The sequence below is a fragment of the Marmota marmota genome, unplaced genomic scaffold (assembly GCF_001458135.2).
Source record: "Marmota marmota marmota unplaced genomic scaffold, marMar, whole genome shotgun sequence".
NCBI classification, from domain to species: domain Eukaryota; kingdom Metazoa; phylum Chordata; class Mammalia; order Rodentia; family Sciuridae; genus Marmota; species Marmota marmota.
Genome location: NW_026000196.1, coordinates 18,042,174 through 18,057,137, shown reverse-complemented (window position 1 = coordinate 18,057,137; position 14,964 = coordinate 18,042,174). Strand labels below are relative to the sequence as shown.

Sequence of the window (14,964 nt, the reverse complement as noted above, 5' to 3'; positions counted from 1 at the left end):
TCATGATAAAAGACAAAGGACTGCGACGCCCAAATGCCATGATGATGAATCTTTATGTTATGACACAGGACAAAATGGGTAAAAGAAACATGGAAATGCAAGAAAGACATTAGCAGAATGTAAGAGATGAAATACACACAAAAAATAGAGAAATTATAGAATATATATTAAAATAGCAATGGGAGATCGACAAAGGATGGGGGCAAGAGAAAGAATTCTGTTTTACATACACAAGAAGCTTTCTTATCGATTAATTAGATTCTGAGATATAAAGGAAAAGCAAATTTAAAAGGCAGGCTTCCTAGGCACCTTATCCCTTGTCATATGTATCTTTTGCCCAGAAGACAAGGTAAAGAAAGAAACTAATGAAGAAAGGAAAACAAATATGCCCGATTGTTTGGACATTAAATATACTCTTTTAAAAAATGCTAGAGCGGATGAATAAAAACCAGCACCCAAGAGAGACACTTTCAGAATACGAAAGCTTCACAATTAATGGAGAAGAGAAGGTACAACTCAGATCACAGTAAAAAAAAAAAAAACTTGTAAAAGTGAAACAGAGAACTTGCCTCACTCCACTTTGAACAGAAAGTTAAAAGACAGCAGGAAAATGAAAATAATTAGACTAAGAAAAGAAAGACCAAAATTAAGTTAAAACAATGAGGTCAACACATAAAATCAATTCTAGGGTGTTTGAAAAAATAATGAAACTGTCAAAACTCACTTCAAAATAAATAAAGTATCATTAAACGTAGGCTATCTCTCTCTCTGTACACACACACATACACACACACACACACACACACACACATATATATATACACTATATGAAAGCGATACACATAATTTTAAGGACTAAAACATGTGGTATTGATGGAAAAAATAATAAAATAAGTGAAAACAACACTAAAACAAGTGATGTAAAAATCAGATTTACGTTAAGGGAGATTTTGTCCCCCGCTAGAGATAACAAACCAGCTGGCTACACTGACATGCAAATTTTACTCACAAACATAAAGATACTTTAGAAGGAAAAATACTGTCTGAGATAAACAAGGAAAATAACTAAGGAATCACCCCCAAAGGCTGTTCATCCAATATAAATTGTTTTCAATCAAATCTTTCAAAGAACAAATAGTCCCCATGTTACATAAATGGTTCCTTAATGTAGGACTCACTTCGTTTTATGGGTCAAAACTAGTAATTTTGCAAGGGCCATTAAAATTCCAGCACCGTTACATGTATGTACATGGATGCAAAAAATGTAATAAAAGCTTTAAAAATAGAAAACAACTAGATCAAACTCAAATATTTCACTGTGGAGGACAAATAGGGTCTCAAAAAAACAGCATGGTGGCCACTTAGGGAAAACCCAAAGCACCTTCCAGCACAGGAAGGGAAACACAGTTTTCCTCCTTTAATCACTGGAATGTCAAAGTTATTTAGGAAAATTTGTTACTTTGTCTTCACTAAAATTCTTAAAAGCAGGTAAAGAGAGGGTTTTTATCCCTAAAATCAACATTGTACTTGTTTTTCCTGTAGCATTTCAGTTATTCCTTTTAAAAAATAGGAAACTTACAAGAAATTGTCATCTGTTCCAACTTAGGAATTTTGCCAAGAGCTATTTGAGAGAGAAAAGCAAGAAATAAAAATAACTGGGTGCAGTTAACTAAGCCATTGAATTTACTAGTAGGAGAATCCTCAGTTTCCTCAACTTTTAAATAAGGACAACAATTTTATCTCACAGGAACGAATAAGAGATTAAGATAGATTACTTGGCAAAGTGCTACTGAAGCTGTGATGGTCTATGTAGATAGAAAGGAGGCCAATGCACATATAAAATTTCAGTCATCCATCCATCCTGCTATCCACCCACCCACCCACCCATCCATCCATCCATTCATCCCCCTATTCATTCATGCAATTACCCATCTACCTATTCACATGCAACCATCCATCAATGCAATACCCAACTCCCATCCATTCATGCAAACATCTATTAATCCTGTTTCAGGCCCTACACTGTGGGGGCACACACAGTGAGCAAGAGTGGCCAAGGTCCCTGTTTTCATGAAGCAGTCCAGTCCAGTTGAAGAATTGACATTTAACAAGAATGCCACCCAAACACACAACCCCAAACTTTAGTAAGTGCTATGAAAAACCAAAACCAAAACCAACCAACCAACCAACTAACCAAAAAAACCGGACGGGAAACTCTGAGAGACATAAGAGTGTGTGACCAGGTTGTGGGTTAAGGAAGATTTTCCTGAGGGTGTTGTGCGAGGCTAAGGCTAGGATTCGTAGGGTGTCCCTGGGTTAAAGAACAATGTAGAGTGCTGAAGAGGCAGGCACACTTATTTCCTGGTTGGGAAGGGTCCACCTGCTGGTATAGCATTGGACAGTATTGTCTCTCCCGTGCTATTGGATATTTTGGGTAGCCCCCAATTCTTATAAATGCAGGCTTTCATCGTGTTTGTGATTATGTCCTAGAGATAACTTTCAGAAAAGAAATATCAAACTCAGAGCAGCTCACTGGGGGAGAAAAAACTTGTATAAGGTTTTATCATGTGATGCCAATTACTTTTACACACATGGGATCAATTTATAGTGGCAGGATCATGATACTGGTGCGCCTATTGCTCCACGGCCCTGCCAAATGTCTTACTCAATGTTTCTATTTATTTTTGCTAGTTTAATAGGAGTGACAGTATTTTTAAGTTGTTTTAATCTGAGTTTCTGTAATTGCCAGTAAGGTTGTATATGCCATGCCATGATTTGCTGTCTGTGTCTTCTGATGTGTAAATTAACTGCTATGTTGCTTAACTTAGCCAAAGGAATCTGCGAGCAATGCTACTGCCAAGGTGTAGATACGGTCTAGCTGCTTCTGAGTTCTAGGCATTTGGTGATAGTATTATGATATTCATCTAGTGTTAGGACAAGATGAATGCCTACTTGAAAGATGCCTACTTAAAAGATCCATTATTTGGAAACTAGAGAAAACAGACGCAATACAGTTGTCTCCCCTTTCCATGGCAGATGTGTTTCAAGACCCCCAGTGGATGTCTAAAACTACTAAGAGTCTCAAATCCTGTATATTAATGTGTTTTTTCCCTACAACTTTTGATACAACTTTAATTTATAACTTAGGCACAGTAAGAGACTAACAATACAAACTTATAATAAAATGGAAGAATTATATCAAAATACTATGATAAACATTGTGTGAACGCTCTCGCTCTCTCTCAAAATATCTGAATTGCCAGCATCACTACTCTTGTGCTTTGGAATCCTATGAAGTAAAATAAGCTTTACTTGAACACAAGCACTGTGATATCCTGATAATTAATCTAATTACTGAGCCAGTTACTAATTAATTAACAGTCAGGTATCATATACAGCATGGATACACTGGTCAAGGCGTTGATTCACATCCCAAGTGGGATGGAGTGGGACAGTGTGAGACTTTATCACAATTCTCAGAATAATATACCATTTAAAGTGTATAAATTTATTTCTGGAATTTTCCTTTTAATATTTTTGAACCAAAGTTGACTACTGGCAACTAAAACTGTGGAAAGTGAAAAGCACAGATAACAAGGGACTACTGTAATGGGCTGAATTTCTCACAAGGCAAAAGAGAATTGATGGAAAGATGCCTGGAACAGTCCTGAATTTGCTTTCATGACTTTCAGAGGGCAGCTGAGGGCTTTCTCTTCCTCATAAAAGTTGGTGGTGAAAAGGCCAAGACATGGGGATTCAGAGTCTGCTTCCCGGCATTGCCTCTTACCCACGGGAGCCTTGCTGGTTCACAGATTTAAATCTGGGAGTGCCAATTCCCACCTCTTCCACATGAAACAGTACCACTAGCTGTGAGTGGGATATAAGAAACCAAGATGGTGGCACTGGGTGTGGAAATACTCTTGAAAGCACAAAACTCGTGAATAATACCCTTTGTACCAAATATGAGGCCTTACTTAAGACGAGAGTGCCCCCCAGAGGCCTTAAGTGTCTCTCAGGAAAGGCTGGCAGCCCATGGCCATCAGACACACTCATGAGCGTGCGCTCAGCTGACTCGATTAGCAGCTTCCACAGGCTCCAGCAAAGGCAGAGAGGCCTCCTTTGCTGCTTCCCACCCCTTTGTGAGCATTCTGCAAATACAAATTCCAGATCCACTGGATCACTCAGATGAAGGGCCTTCTTCAGCACAGAAAGTGTGGCTGTGCTCAGGCACTGACACAGGGACACGAGTGGTGGCTTATCCAGAACTTTTCAGCTACATAAGCCAGAGCAAATCCAAAAACATAATAATAATAATAATAATAATAATTATAAATTCCCCTTTAACTTCAAGTTATTTGCCAGATTTGAAAGAGGAAATTAACAATTTCCCCACTGGGTTGTTTCAAAATTAATTTTGGCTTTCATTTATTTCCAACACTTAAAATGGCCCTAGCAAACCCTGCAGTGTGGACCTCTAACTGCTGAACGGGGATGGACACTGTGGTTATTCTAGGACCTGGTTAAGCCTTTCCTGGCATTTCTGCGCTTTCATGCTCCTCTCTGGGTGTAAAGCAATAAGCTATTTTTCATGGCAACAGAGAGAAACACTGACAGAATGTTCTCCACGAACACAGGCTGTCTTATTAGACATGCAGGCAAGAGTTGGCAGCTCTAAGAGGACCACTGGGCAGCCAGGGAAATGGCTTTGCCAGATCCAGCTTGGCTTTACTTTTGTTCTTTTAAAATACGATGGAGCAGACCAGACCGTGCAGTCTGGCTTCTGGAACCTGGTTACCCAAACACCAACAAAACCCAAGGAGCCAGACACTGGCCATGGGAAACCCTCTGTTGCCAAAGGAGGTGGATTCTGGAAGCTTGAGAACCAGGCAGTGCCGGGCCTAGAACATGCAGTGGAGGGTCACTGTCACCAGACTAGCTGTGGCTTCCATAAAGGCGGCAACGATATCAAAAAATCCCCACTAGCCAGTGGGGGAGGCAGAGCACAAACACACAAAAAACAAAATGGCACAGAAGACGATCACCCTAAAATGTCACTGCATGGCACCCAATGACCTACTCACCAGCCCTGGAGGTAACCCATGTCACGAGAGTCCCCTGGTGGGATTATTATTTCAACAAGGTTATTGCCGTGGAAGCCAGTAAAGTCAAGGGAACTTTCAGGCCATGTATCATGTCAACAGAGCACTCTTCTTATGCCTACCATTAGTAATTAAATATTCCAAACCCCAAATGTCAGTTCAATCCCATGGGATATCTGGAAAGGCAGGAGAGCTTACCTCTGGCTCCTGAGTCATCGTTCCCTTCCAGACCTCTCCAGGCAACCAGCTCCCTCCTCTCCCCCGCCAGCAGCCCAGAGGGAATGTGCTATTGCAGGGTAGAGGTTGAGGGGCAGCCAGACACATCCACTCTAAGGCACTGGCCTTTGAAATTCACTTGAATCATAAAAATAACACCTGCTTTAGGGAAGCCCAAGGAATCCTTATGACTCAGGCTGTGTTGAAATTTCATTTCCTCTTCTGATTCGACCCAGAAAAGCCAAGGAGAAGAAAAGCAACATTGTCTTTTCTTTGTCTCTTCACTGGCAAATGCAACCATCACTTCCGTGCTCTTTGCCACCCTTGACACACATGGTGGGAGTCACCCTGCAGGACAGATCACAGGCTGAGATGCCGACTGTTTCTGCTTTTAACCTAGGGCTAAGAAAACCAAAACCACTGCTCTCAACCCTGGTGCATGTGGGAATCACCTGGGGAATTTTTTAAACTTCTGATGCTGGGTCCCATCTTCAATATATAGATTTAATCAGTGAAGGGTGTGGCCTGAACATTGAGCATTTAAAAACTCCCAGGCATTCTGATGTGTAGAAAAGTGAGAGTCACTGGTCTCCATGAAATCTGGGAAGTACATTTCAGAAATTGGAAAAGGGGGAACAGCTCTGGCTTCAGGAGATACAGGCTTTGGTCTGGGCATCAACCTTTTCTAGTATTTGTTATCCTTGAACAAGTCATGTAAATCTTAATACCTCAATATTTTCATATGCAAAATACACTATATTCCCTGTGATTCTTACTGAGGTACAGAGAGGACCAAATATGATGATAAAGGGTTGTGAAAAATATCTGTTATAAAATAAAGGCAAGGGTTAGATGATCATTATTTCTTTTTGCATCATGAGGCTAATAATAATAGTAACCAGTGAACACTGATTAATATTGAGCATTTACTGTGTGCCAGGCCCTGTGCTCAATGGAGAGCTGCCCTCCACAGTGGGTAGAATTCTCTCTGCTTTATAGCTTGAGCAAACCAACCAAGACACAAAGGGATAACAAGGTGCAGAAAGAAGAATGCCAGTATTTTTAGAAACAAGGAAATTAGCAGGAATAAAGGAAGGGTGAAAAAGAAATAACAATAAATATATACAAAAAAGAAGAGTGCTGGGTTATAGATCAATGGTAGAATGCTTGCCTAGTATGTGTAAGGTCCTGGGTTCCATTCTCAGCACCATTTAAAAAAAAGGTGGGAAGAATAAACCAATATGGCAGATCTCATACAAATGTGAAGTGAGTAGGGTCTTCTTTCAAAAGACACACACTCAGGGTAGAAACTGAACACAAAGGAAAAAAAAGAATATAAAAGTCAGAGAAAGCTTCTTCGTTGACACAAAGAGAAAGAGGACAATATGGCCACGGGAAGAGTAGATTAACTTAGTTTGTAGTACAGAGGCACCAAGAGGACTAAAGTGTTATTTGATAAAATGAAAATAAATATCTGTAGGTGAAAAGTCACAAACCATGTGACTTTTGTGAAGCAGGCCTTATGTGAAGCAGGCCTTATAGAAACATAGAAGAATGAGAAAAAATTTAGTAGAAGTGGTGGAAAATATACATAAGAGTAGATGTATATGTATGTACATTTGAACATGTACAATTATGCATCCATATAAGTATAGATCACTATAACTGTATTTTAGATTCCGATAAAGCAGAAATAAGGGCTTGAATAATAATATGACCTATGAGCTACATTTAGAGAAAAAAATAGAAACAAACAAATATTCAACTCAAGAAATCTGAAAAAGGAACTATAGCCAGGTTCCATATCCATGGTTTCCACATGTAGATTTAACTAATCATGGATCAAAATCATTTTAAAAAGACTGCATCTGTACCAAACATGTACAGACTTTTCTTCTTGTTATTATTCCTTAAATAATTAGAAATAACAGCTAGTTATATAGCATTTGCATTGTGTTATTATTCATATAGAGATGATTTAATGCATTCAGGAAGATGTGCATACACTGTGCAGAAATACTATGCCACCTCATAAAAGGGACTTGATCATATGTGGATCTGGGTATTGTGGGGGCTCCTGGAACTCAACTGTACAACAATAATAGGTGATGTCTGTCTATTAGGTAGGTCCTTGCCATGTGCTAGACATTGCTATTAGAATGCAACAAACAGTACCACATTTAATTGTCAAGAATCCTCTGAGACAGGTGCTTTTCCCCTTTTTCAGATGAAGAAAGCAAGACACACAGAGGGAGGAAGTATCAGACAGAGCCAGAGTAGCAAAGCCTGGATCCCATAATAGAAGAGGGAAGTCTAGTGCCAGGGTTTTGCTGTGACTTCACCATCAACAACCAAATACCCAAAGAGGACATATGAAGGGAGTTAGTCCAGATGAAGCTGAAATTAACGAAATACCAGATAAAACAAATCGTAAACATCAATAAAATTTTTCAAGTTCCTCAATAGGAACACTAAAATACATAATCATTGGCTGTTTAGATTAAGTTTTTTAGAGAAAAAGTAAAACAAACAAAACAAAACAAAAACAAAAAACAAACTTTACCATCATAAATGAAAAGAGAAATATAACTGCAAATCCAGAAAAAGAGTTATAGGGAAAATAAAAGCAGCGCCATAAGGGCAAATCAAAAATATAAAGGAAATAAATGATTTTCTACCAAAATTCCATCTCCTTAACTACATGTTAGGGAACTGATCAATGACTTTAAAAGAAGTCAGCAAACAAAGACTTGCTTTATCTAATTAACTTTAACATCAAAATTTCCTACAAAACATTTCCAGATCATAACAAAATAGAAAGTTCCCCAAATCATGTGAAATAAGCATGATCTTACATCAAATCGCATTAAAGCAATAACAATAAAAAACTGTAGATCAAGTCATCTTCAAATATGGATATAAAAACTGTCAAATGTATATATAAAGTGTCAGTAGCTGAAATCCAGCAGTTAAAAATAAAACAACTAGTGTTTATTACAGGAAATCAAGGTTAGATCAAAACTATCATCATCATTTATTAAATCAATAAAATAGAATAGTGATGAAAAGGGGTATTTGACAAAATTCAACAACCTTCTTGCTATGGTTTGAATTTTAAAGGTCTCACAGGCTCACGTGTTAAAGGATTGGTGCCTAAGCCTTCTAGGAGGCAGCCTAGTAGGAGGAAGTTAGGTACCTGGGGCTTGCCTTTCCTTGAATGGGTATTGGGTCCCTTGCCCCTTTCTCTAGGTTTCCTGGCCACCATGACATAAGCAGCTTTGCTCCACTAGGTACTCCCAGCCACAATGCTTTGCCTCACTATAGGCCAAAGTGATAGGACCAGGTGAGTATGGACTAAAATCTCTGAAGGAGCCCAAATAAACCTTTCCTTCTTTTAAGTTATTTATCTCAGGTATTTTGACACAATGACAGAAATCTGAGTAGTACACTTTCCTAATAAAGACTTTAAGCAAAAATGAAAGCACAGGAACTATCTAAACACGAGAATACACTTACCAAAAGCCTATGGAAACGGTAAATTGCTGACACTAAGACCTTTAAAATTAGAAACAAGATAGATACACCTGCTATCAACATGATTATTCAACTTTCTAAATTTCTAGTGATACACAGTAATACAGAGAATACAGTAAGTTACATAACTATTGAAAAAGAACAAACTTGTTTTCAATTTGCAGTGACTTAATCATATACCTAAAAAATCTCAAGAAACTCTACTAAAAACCACCTGAATTAATAAGAGAAAATGATGACTGTCTAAAACATAAACAAAACAAAACAAAACAAAACAAAACCTCTTTTCCATCCGAACACCAGTAACATCAGGACGGAAAAGGAAATGGGAAATATATATCTCCCACTGAAATTGTGGAAAAAAAACAATAAAAAAAGAGAGTTCCAAGATCTTTAGAAAGACAAAATAAAATCTCATTAAATGATGTAAAATCTGCATAAGCAGAGTGACCATGGGAATTGTACAAAATTGAACAAGTGTCTAGTCTAATAAGTAACTTAGAAAAAAAAGTGGAAAACTTGCATTAACAGATTGTAAGAATTAAATAAAATGTCTATAATCAAAGTAGTGTGGTACTCACCAGAAAGAGAGGGAGCGGCCAGTGTACCACTACTTGCAAACCCAGAATGTATACAAATATATGTAGCAATGCTGATGATGACATTTCAATTTAAAGGGAAAGGGAAACCTGAGTTAAAAATATGCTGGACTTCTTAACAGCAAAGGAAATAATCAAGAACGTGAAGAGAGAGCCTACAGAATGGGAGAAAATTTTTGCCACCTGTACATCAGATACAAGATTCATCTCCAGGATATATAAAGAACTCAAAAAACTCAACATAAAAAAAACCCAAATAACCCAATCAATAAATGGGCTAAGGATCTGAATAGATACTTCACAGAAGAAGAAATACAAATGGTCAATAAATATGAAAAAAATGTTTAACATTACTAATAAATAGAGAAATGCAATTAAAACTACTCTAAGATTTCATGTCACTCCAGTCAGAAAGGCAATTATCAAGAATACAAGCAACAATAAACGTTGGCAAGGATGTGGGGGAAAAGGTACACTCATACATTGCTGGTGAGACTGCAAATTGGTGTAACCACTCTGCAAAGCAATATGGAGATTCCTCAGAAAACTTGGAATGGAACAACCATTTGACCCAGTTATCCCACTTCTTGGCATATACCAAGTGACAGTGATGCAGCCACATCAATGTTCATAGCAGCTCAGTTCATAATAGCCAAGCTATGGAACCAATGTAGGTGCCCCTCAACAGATGAATGGATAAAGAAAATGGAGTACATATATACATCCGTAAAGAAGAACAAAATTATGGCATTTGCAGGTAAATGGATGGAATTGAACTGGAAACTATCAAGCTAAGTGAAATAAGCCAATCCCCAAAAAACCAAAGGCCAAAAGTTCTCTCTGATATGCAGATGCTGACTCACAATAGGCAGTGAAGGGGAGTAAGGAGTGGAGAGTTCACTGGATTGGACAGGGGAAGAGAGGGGAGATGGGAATGGAAAAGACAGTAGAATAAATCAGACATAACTCTTCCTGTGTTCATATATGAATACATGACCAATGTAACTCCACATCATGAACAACCATAAAAATGGGAAATTATCCTCCATGTATGCATAATCTAACAAAATACATTCTACTGTCATGTATAACTAAAAAGAATAAAAAAAATATGATGGAGGGCAACCCTTATAGAGTGCCCCCTCGCCTTGTGGGAGTTCTGTGTCTTCTCATTTGAAAAAATCCTACTCTTTTATGCTCATAATTAATTAATTAAAATAATTAAAAAATTAAAACTATATTGGAATAACTGGCCATTCATCTCAAGAGAAAGACAGACATGAGAGCCCCTTCCCTCATACAACACATAATGATAAGAACCAGAAAAAATAAAGTTTAAAAGGTTAAAAAAAACTGGGGGGATCCAAGATGGCGGGCCAGAGGGAGGCAGCATTCTGAGCGGCTCCTTGACCTGGGACTTAAGGAGTGAGAATACTGCTTTTCTGTGAGTGATATTCCTGCTCCCACGCAGGAATCCCAGCCACCATGCGGTGCAGGGCTCCAGGCCTCAGCATCAGAGTGGGTCTCCCAACCACTCCTAAACGCAGGACTAAGGTGCTTGAGGAGGACCATCAGCATTGCACCCATGCAACTTTTGGCCACCCACTGAGCAGAAATCCAGGATGCTGCTCAAACGCAGGACCCCAGGCAACTACCCACACGCAGGATCTCCTGCCGCCACTTCCATGTGGACCCCCATCGACAACTGAAGGGCTCCCCCTGTCGCCTCCATCTTGGGATTCTGCAGCAGTGGAGATAATCCCCTACACGTGGTAACCTGCATGCACCTGGGAACATCACACAGGCTCTGAAGAAAGCCAGCAGCCACACACTGCACACCTCAGAGCTAGTCTCTGAACTCAGAGTCCACATCCAACACCATCACCCCACTCCCCCAACCCAATGCAATACCCCATCACTGAAAACAACTGCCTCCATCTCGGGTCACCTTCGTCAGCATATTTAGTGGGGGCAGCTCCCAGTTTGGAACTCTGGCTGGCCAGAGTTTCTAGCTCCTGTCTCTCCCCAGCAGCACTAACCCGGCACAGTGACTGCCTAACACGAAACAGCTCTCAGGGGGCAGGTGCACAGTGTGCCCGAAGTGCCCTTACTGCTTCCTAATAAGGGGCTGGAGAGAAAGGCCCCTTATTAGGGAGCAGTAAGGGAGAGAGTGAGTGTGATACAGTTTAGAGACTCACACAGAGACCAGGAACTGGGAGGTCTTCAAGTGACATAAGGAGATATGACGAGGCACTCACATCACATTAGTGGGCCCAAAAAGAGATCCTTGAGGTGCAGTCTCCCTCGGGAACCAGCAGGTGCCATGCCCCACTTCCAGGTGCCCCCACCCAGGACCAACCCTCCACCCTGGTTACTATCACTATCCTGAGGGCAGAGATAACTATAGTGGCACTCCCTTTTCTCCACAGAAAATCTTAACTGGGCTTCTCCATGGCTGATTTTGAGGCTGTCATCCTCAAAAAACTCTTTTGCGGAGACTCCACAAAAGAGTTCAATGTAGATAAGCTTCCTATTTTTGTATTACCCTATTTTACTTGACTGCTGGCCTGGAAGAAATCAGCACTCCAGGTGCTGGACACCTCCTTACTAGTTTTTCACAAACATTTATCCAGTATAGTAGTTTGTAGAAATGTGCAAACAAGGCCTCTGGCCTTGAGCTGGGGCTTCACAGAGATGTCTACATTTTTAAGATAAGTTACCACCTGGGCACCATGGTAACAGCTGGCAGGGGGAGGAAAGAGAGGGGAGAAGAAGCTCTCCCCTTCTCAGGTGTTGTCCTTGAAGGGTTAACTTGCCCAAAACAGTGAAAGAAAAAGATGCTTTTATGTGAACTTCTGCAGACTGTGAACTTCTGAGCCCCTCCCCTTACATGCTGGGTATAAAATTCTGAAACTCCCTGAACTCGGGGTTCAGGGGATTGATTGATTACAGCAAAAGCTGTGCCTTCTGAACCTGGCTGCAGCCAAATAAAACCATTTCCTGCTACCTTTGGTGCCCTGTTTGTCTGTCCCTATGACAATACCAACTAACAACAGATGACCCCATCTATTGGATGAGAGGAGAAGCAGGAAAAAGACTGATCTCCAACCAAAACAATTCTTGTCTCTTCCTTTGAGTTTTTTTTTCTTCTATTCCCTCTCTACTTTCCCGCCCTCACATCCCCAACATATGGGAAACCAAGTACTTTGCATGAATTAGGATATTGACGACTGGGATGACTGAATAGTATATATTATATATTCCTTTTTAATATTTATTTTTTAGTTGTAGTTGGACACAATACCTTTATTTTATTTATTTATTTTTATGTGGTGCTGAGGATCGAACACAGGGCCTCGCATATACTAGGCGAGCACTCTACCACTGAGCCATAACCCCATATATATTTTTTTTTCTTTTTTTCTCCAATTTTTACTATTGGAACATTTTTCATTTTTTAATATATATATGTGTTTTTTTTTAATGTACTCTACTGTCTTCCCACTTACTTATCTATCCAAAATTACTTCCTCTCTATTCTCCTGCTACTAACCTTCTTCTTTAGATTTCTCTTTCACAATTCCTAAGATATAATAACTCTATATCCTCACCTCCTACCTCCTCAGCATATCTTTCTACTTCACCCCCAGTTCTTGTCCACCATCAAAACTGTTAACCCTTTTACAAACCTACTGATTATATTGTAGATAATAATTGAATACACCATTGATCACCATTGTGACCAAACTGTAAATGTCTTAATTGCAACAATTTGTTTTTAGGTGGTATTTTGTTTATTTTGGGATCTTATAACATTATTCTTCCCCTCAAAGGAGAGGTATTGGAATCTTACAGGGGCATATAAGCCTATAGGGTAAAAACCTCAGATCCACAGAGCTAGAAAGGAAGACACACAATCAACATGAAAAGACAAGGGAAGAAACATTTCAAGATACCACATTATTGGAATCCATGGCAAGCCTTGCAGAGGAAATTACAGAGAAGGAGTTCAGGATGTACATAATTAAAATATTCTGTGAATTAAAGTATGATATATGAGAGCAAATACAGATAGCAAAAGATCATTACGACAAAGAGCTACATAAACAAATAAGGAAGCAAAAGATTATTTTGGTAGGGAGATTGAGGTTCTAGAGAAAAACCAAACAGAATTCCTTGAAATGAAAGAAACAATAAACCAAATTAAAAGTTCAATTGAAAGCATCACCAACAGAGTAGACCAACTGGAAGACAGGACCTCAGACAATGAAGACAAAATATATAATCTTGAAAAGAATGCGGACCACACAGTGAAAATGTGAGCAGAACATTAAAAAAATATGGGATAGCATAAAAAGACCAAATTTAAGTGTTATTGGGATAGAGGAAGGCATAGAGTTCCAAACCATAGGAATGAGCAATCTATTTAATGAAATAATATCAGAAAAATTTCCAAACATGAAGAATGAATTGGAAAACCAAATTCAAGAGGCTTATAGGACACCAAATGTACAAAATCACAACAGATCCACACCAAGTCACATTATAATGAAAATGCCTAACATACAGAATAATGAGAGAATATAAAAAGCCACAAGAGAAAGGAATCAGATTACATATAGGGGAAATTAATTAGATTATGTGCAGATTTTTCAACCCAGACCCTAGAAAGCTAGAAGATCCTGAAACAACATATATTGAGTGTTGAAAGAAAATGGATGCCAACCAAGAATCTGGTATCCAGCAAAATTAAGCTTTAGAGTTGATGATGAAATAAAAACCCTCCATGATACACAAAAGTTAAAAGAATTTATAGCTAGAAAACCTGCACTACAGAACATCCTTGGCAAAATATTCCATAAATAGGAAATGAAAAACAATAATGAAAATCAGCAGAGGAAGGTATTAGCCTAAAGGGAAAAATTAATCAAAGGAAAAAACCTAGTCAAGTTAAATAACAAAAATAAACAAAAATGGCTGGGAATACAAATCATGTCTCAATAATAACTCTGAATGTTAATGGTCTAAATTCACCAATCAAAAGACATAGCCTAGCTGATTAGATCAAAAACAAACAAACAAAAGACCCAACAATACAACAATATGCTGTCTTCAAGAGACTCATCTCATAGGAAAAGACATACGCAGACTGAAGGGGAAAGATTGGGAAAAATCATACCACTCATATAGACTGCGGAAGCAAGCAGGAGTTTCCATCCTCATAGAAAATAAAGTAGACTTTAAGCTAAAGTTAATCAAAAGAGCTAAAGAAGGACATTTCATACTGTTCAAGGGAACCATACATCAATAAGACATAACAATTATAAAGATATATGCCCCAAACAATGGAGCATCTATGTTCATCAAATAAACTCTTCTCAAGTTCAAGAGTTAAATTGACATAAGACAATAATTCTGGGTGACTTTAACACACTTCTTTAACCACTGGATAGATCTTTCAAACAAAAGCTGAACAAAGAAACTATAGAACTCAAAATACAATCAATAACTTAGAC

General features: G+C 38.7%; 1 protein-coding gene across 3 annotated transcripts in view; it reads right to left on the bottom strand.

Moving 5' to 3' along the window:
- Window positions 1-14,964, bottom strand: part of Lrrk1 (leucine rich repeat kinase 1) — a 161,970-nt gene that overhangs the window by 63,746 nt on the left and 83,260 nt on the right. The window contains exon 1 of one of the 3 annotated variants that reach the window (XM_048790366.1): window positions 5,298-6,333. The exons of the other annotated variants lie outside the window; for them this stretch is intronic. Within the exon in view, the coding sequence (XP_048646323.1) occupies window positions 5,298-5,423 (126 nt within the window). The 5' untranslated portion in view covers window positions 5,424-6,333. Of the gene's footprint in view, window positions 1-5,297; window positions 6,334-14,964 lie in introns of those variants that run through there. 3 annotated transcript variants of the gene reach the window in all.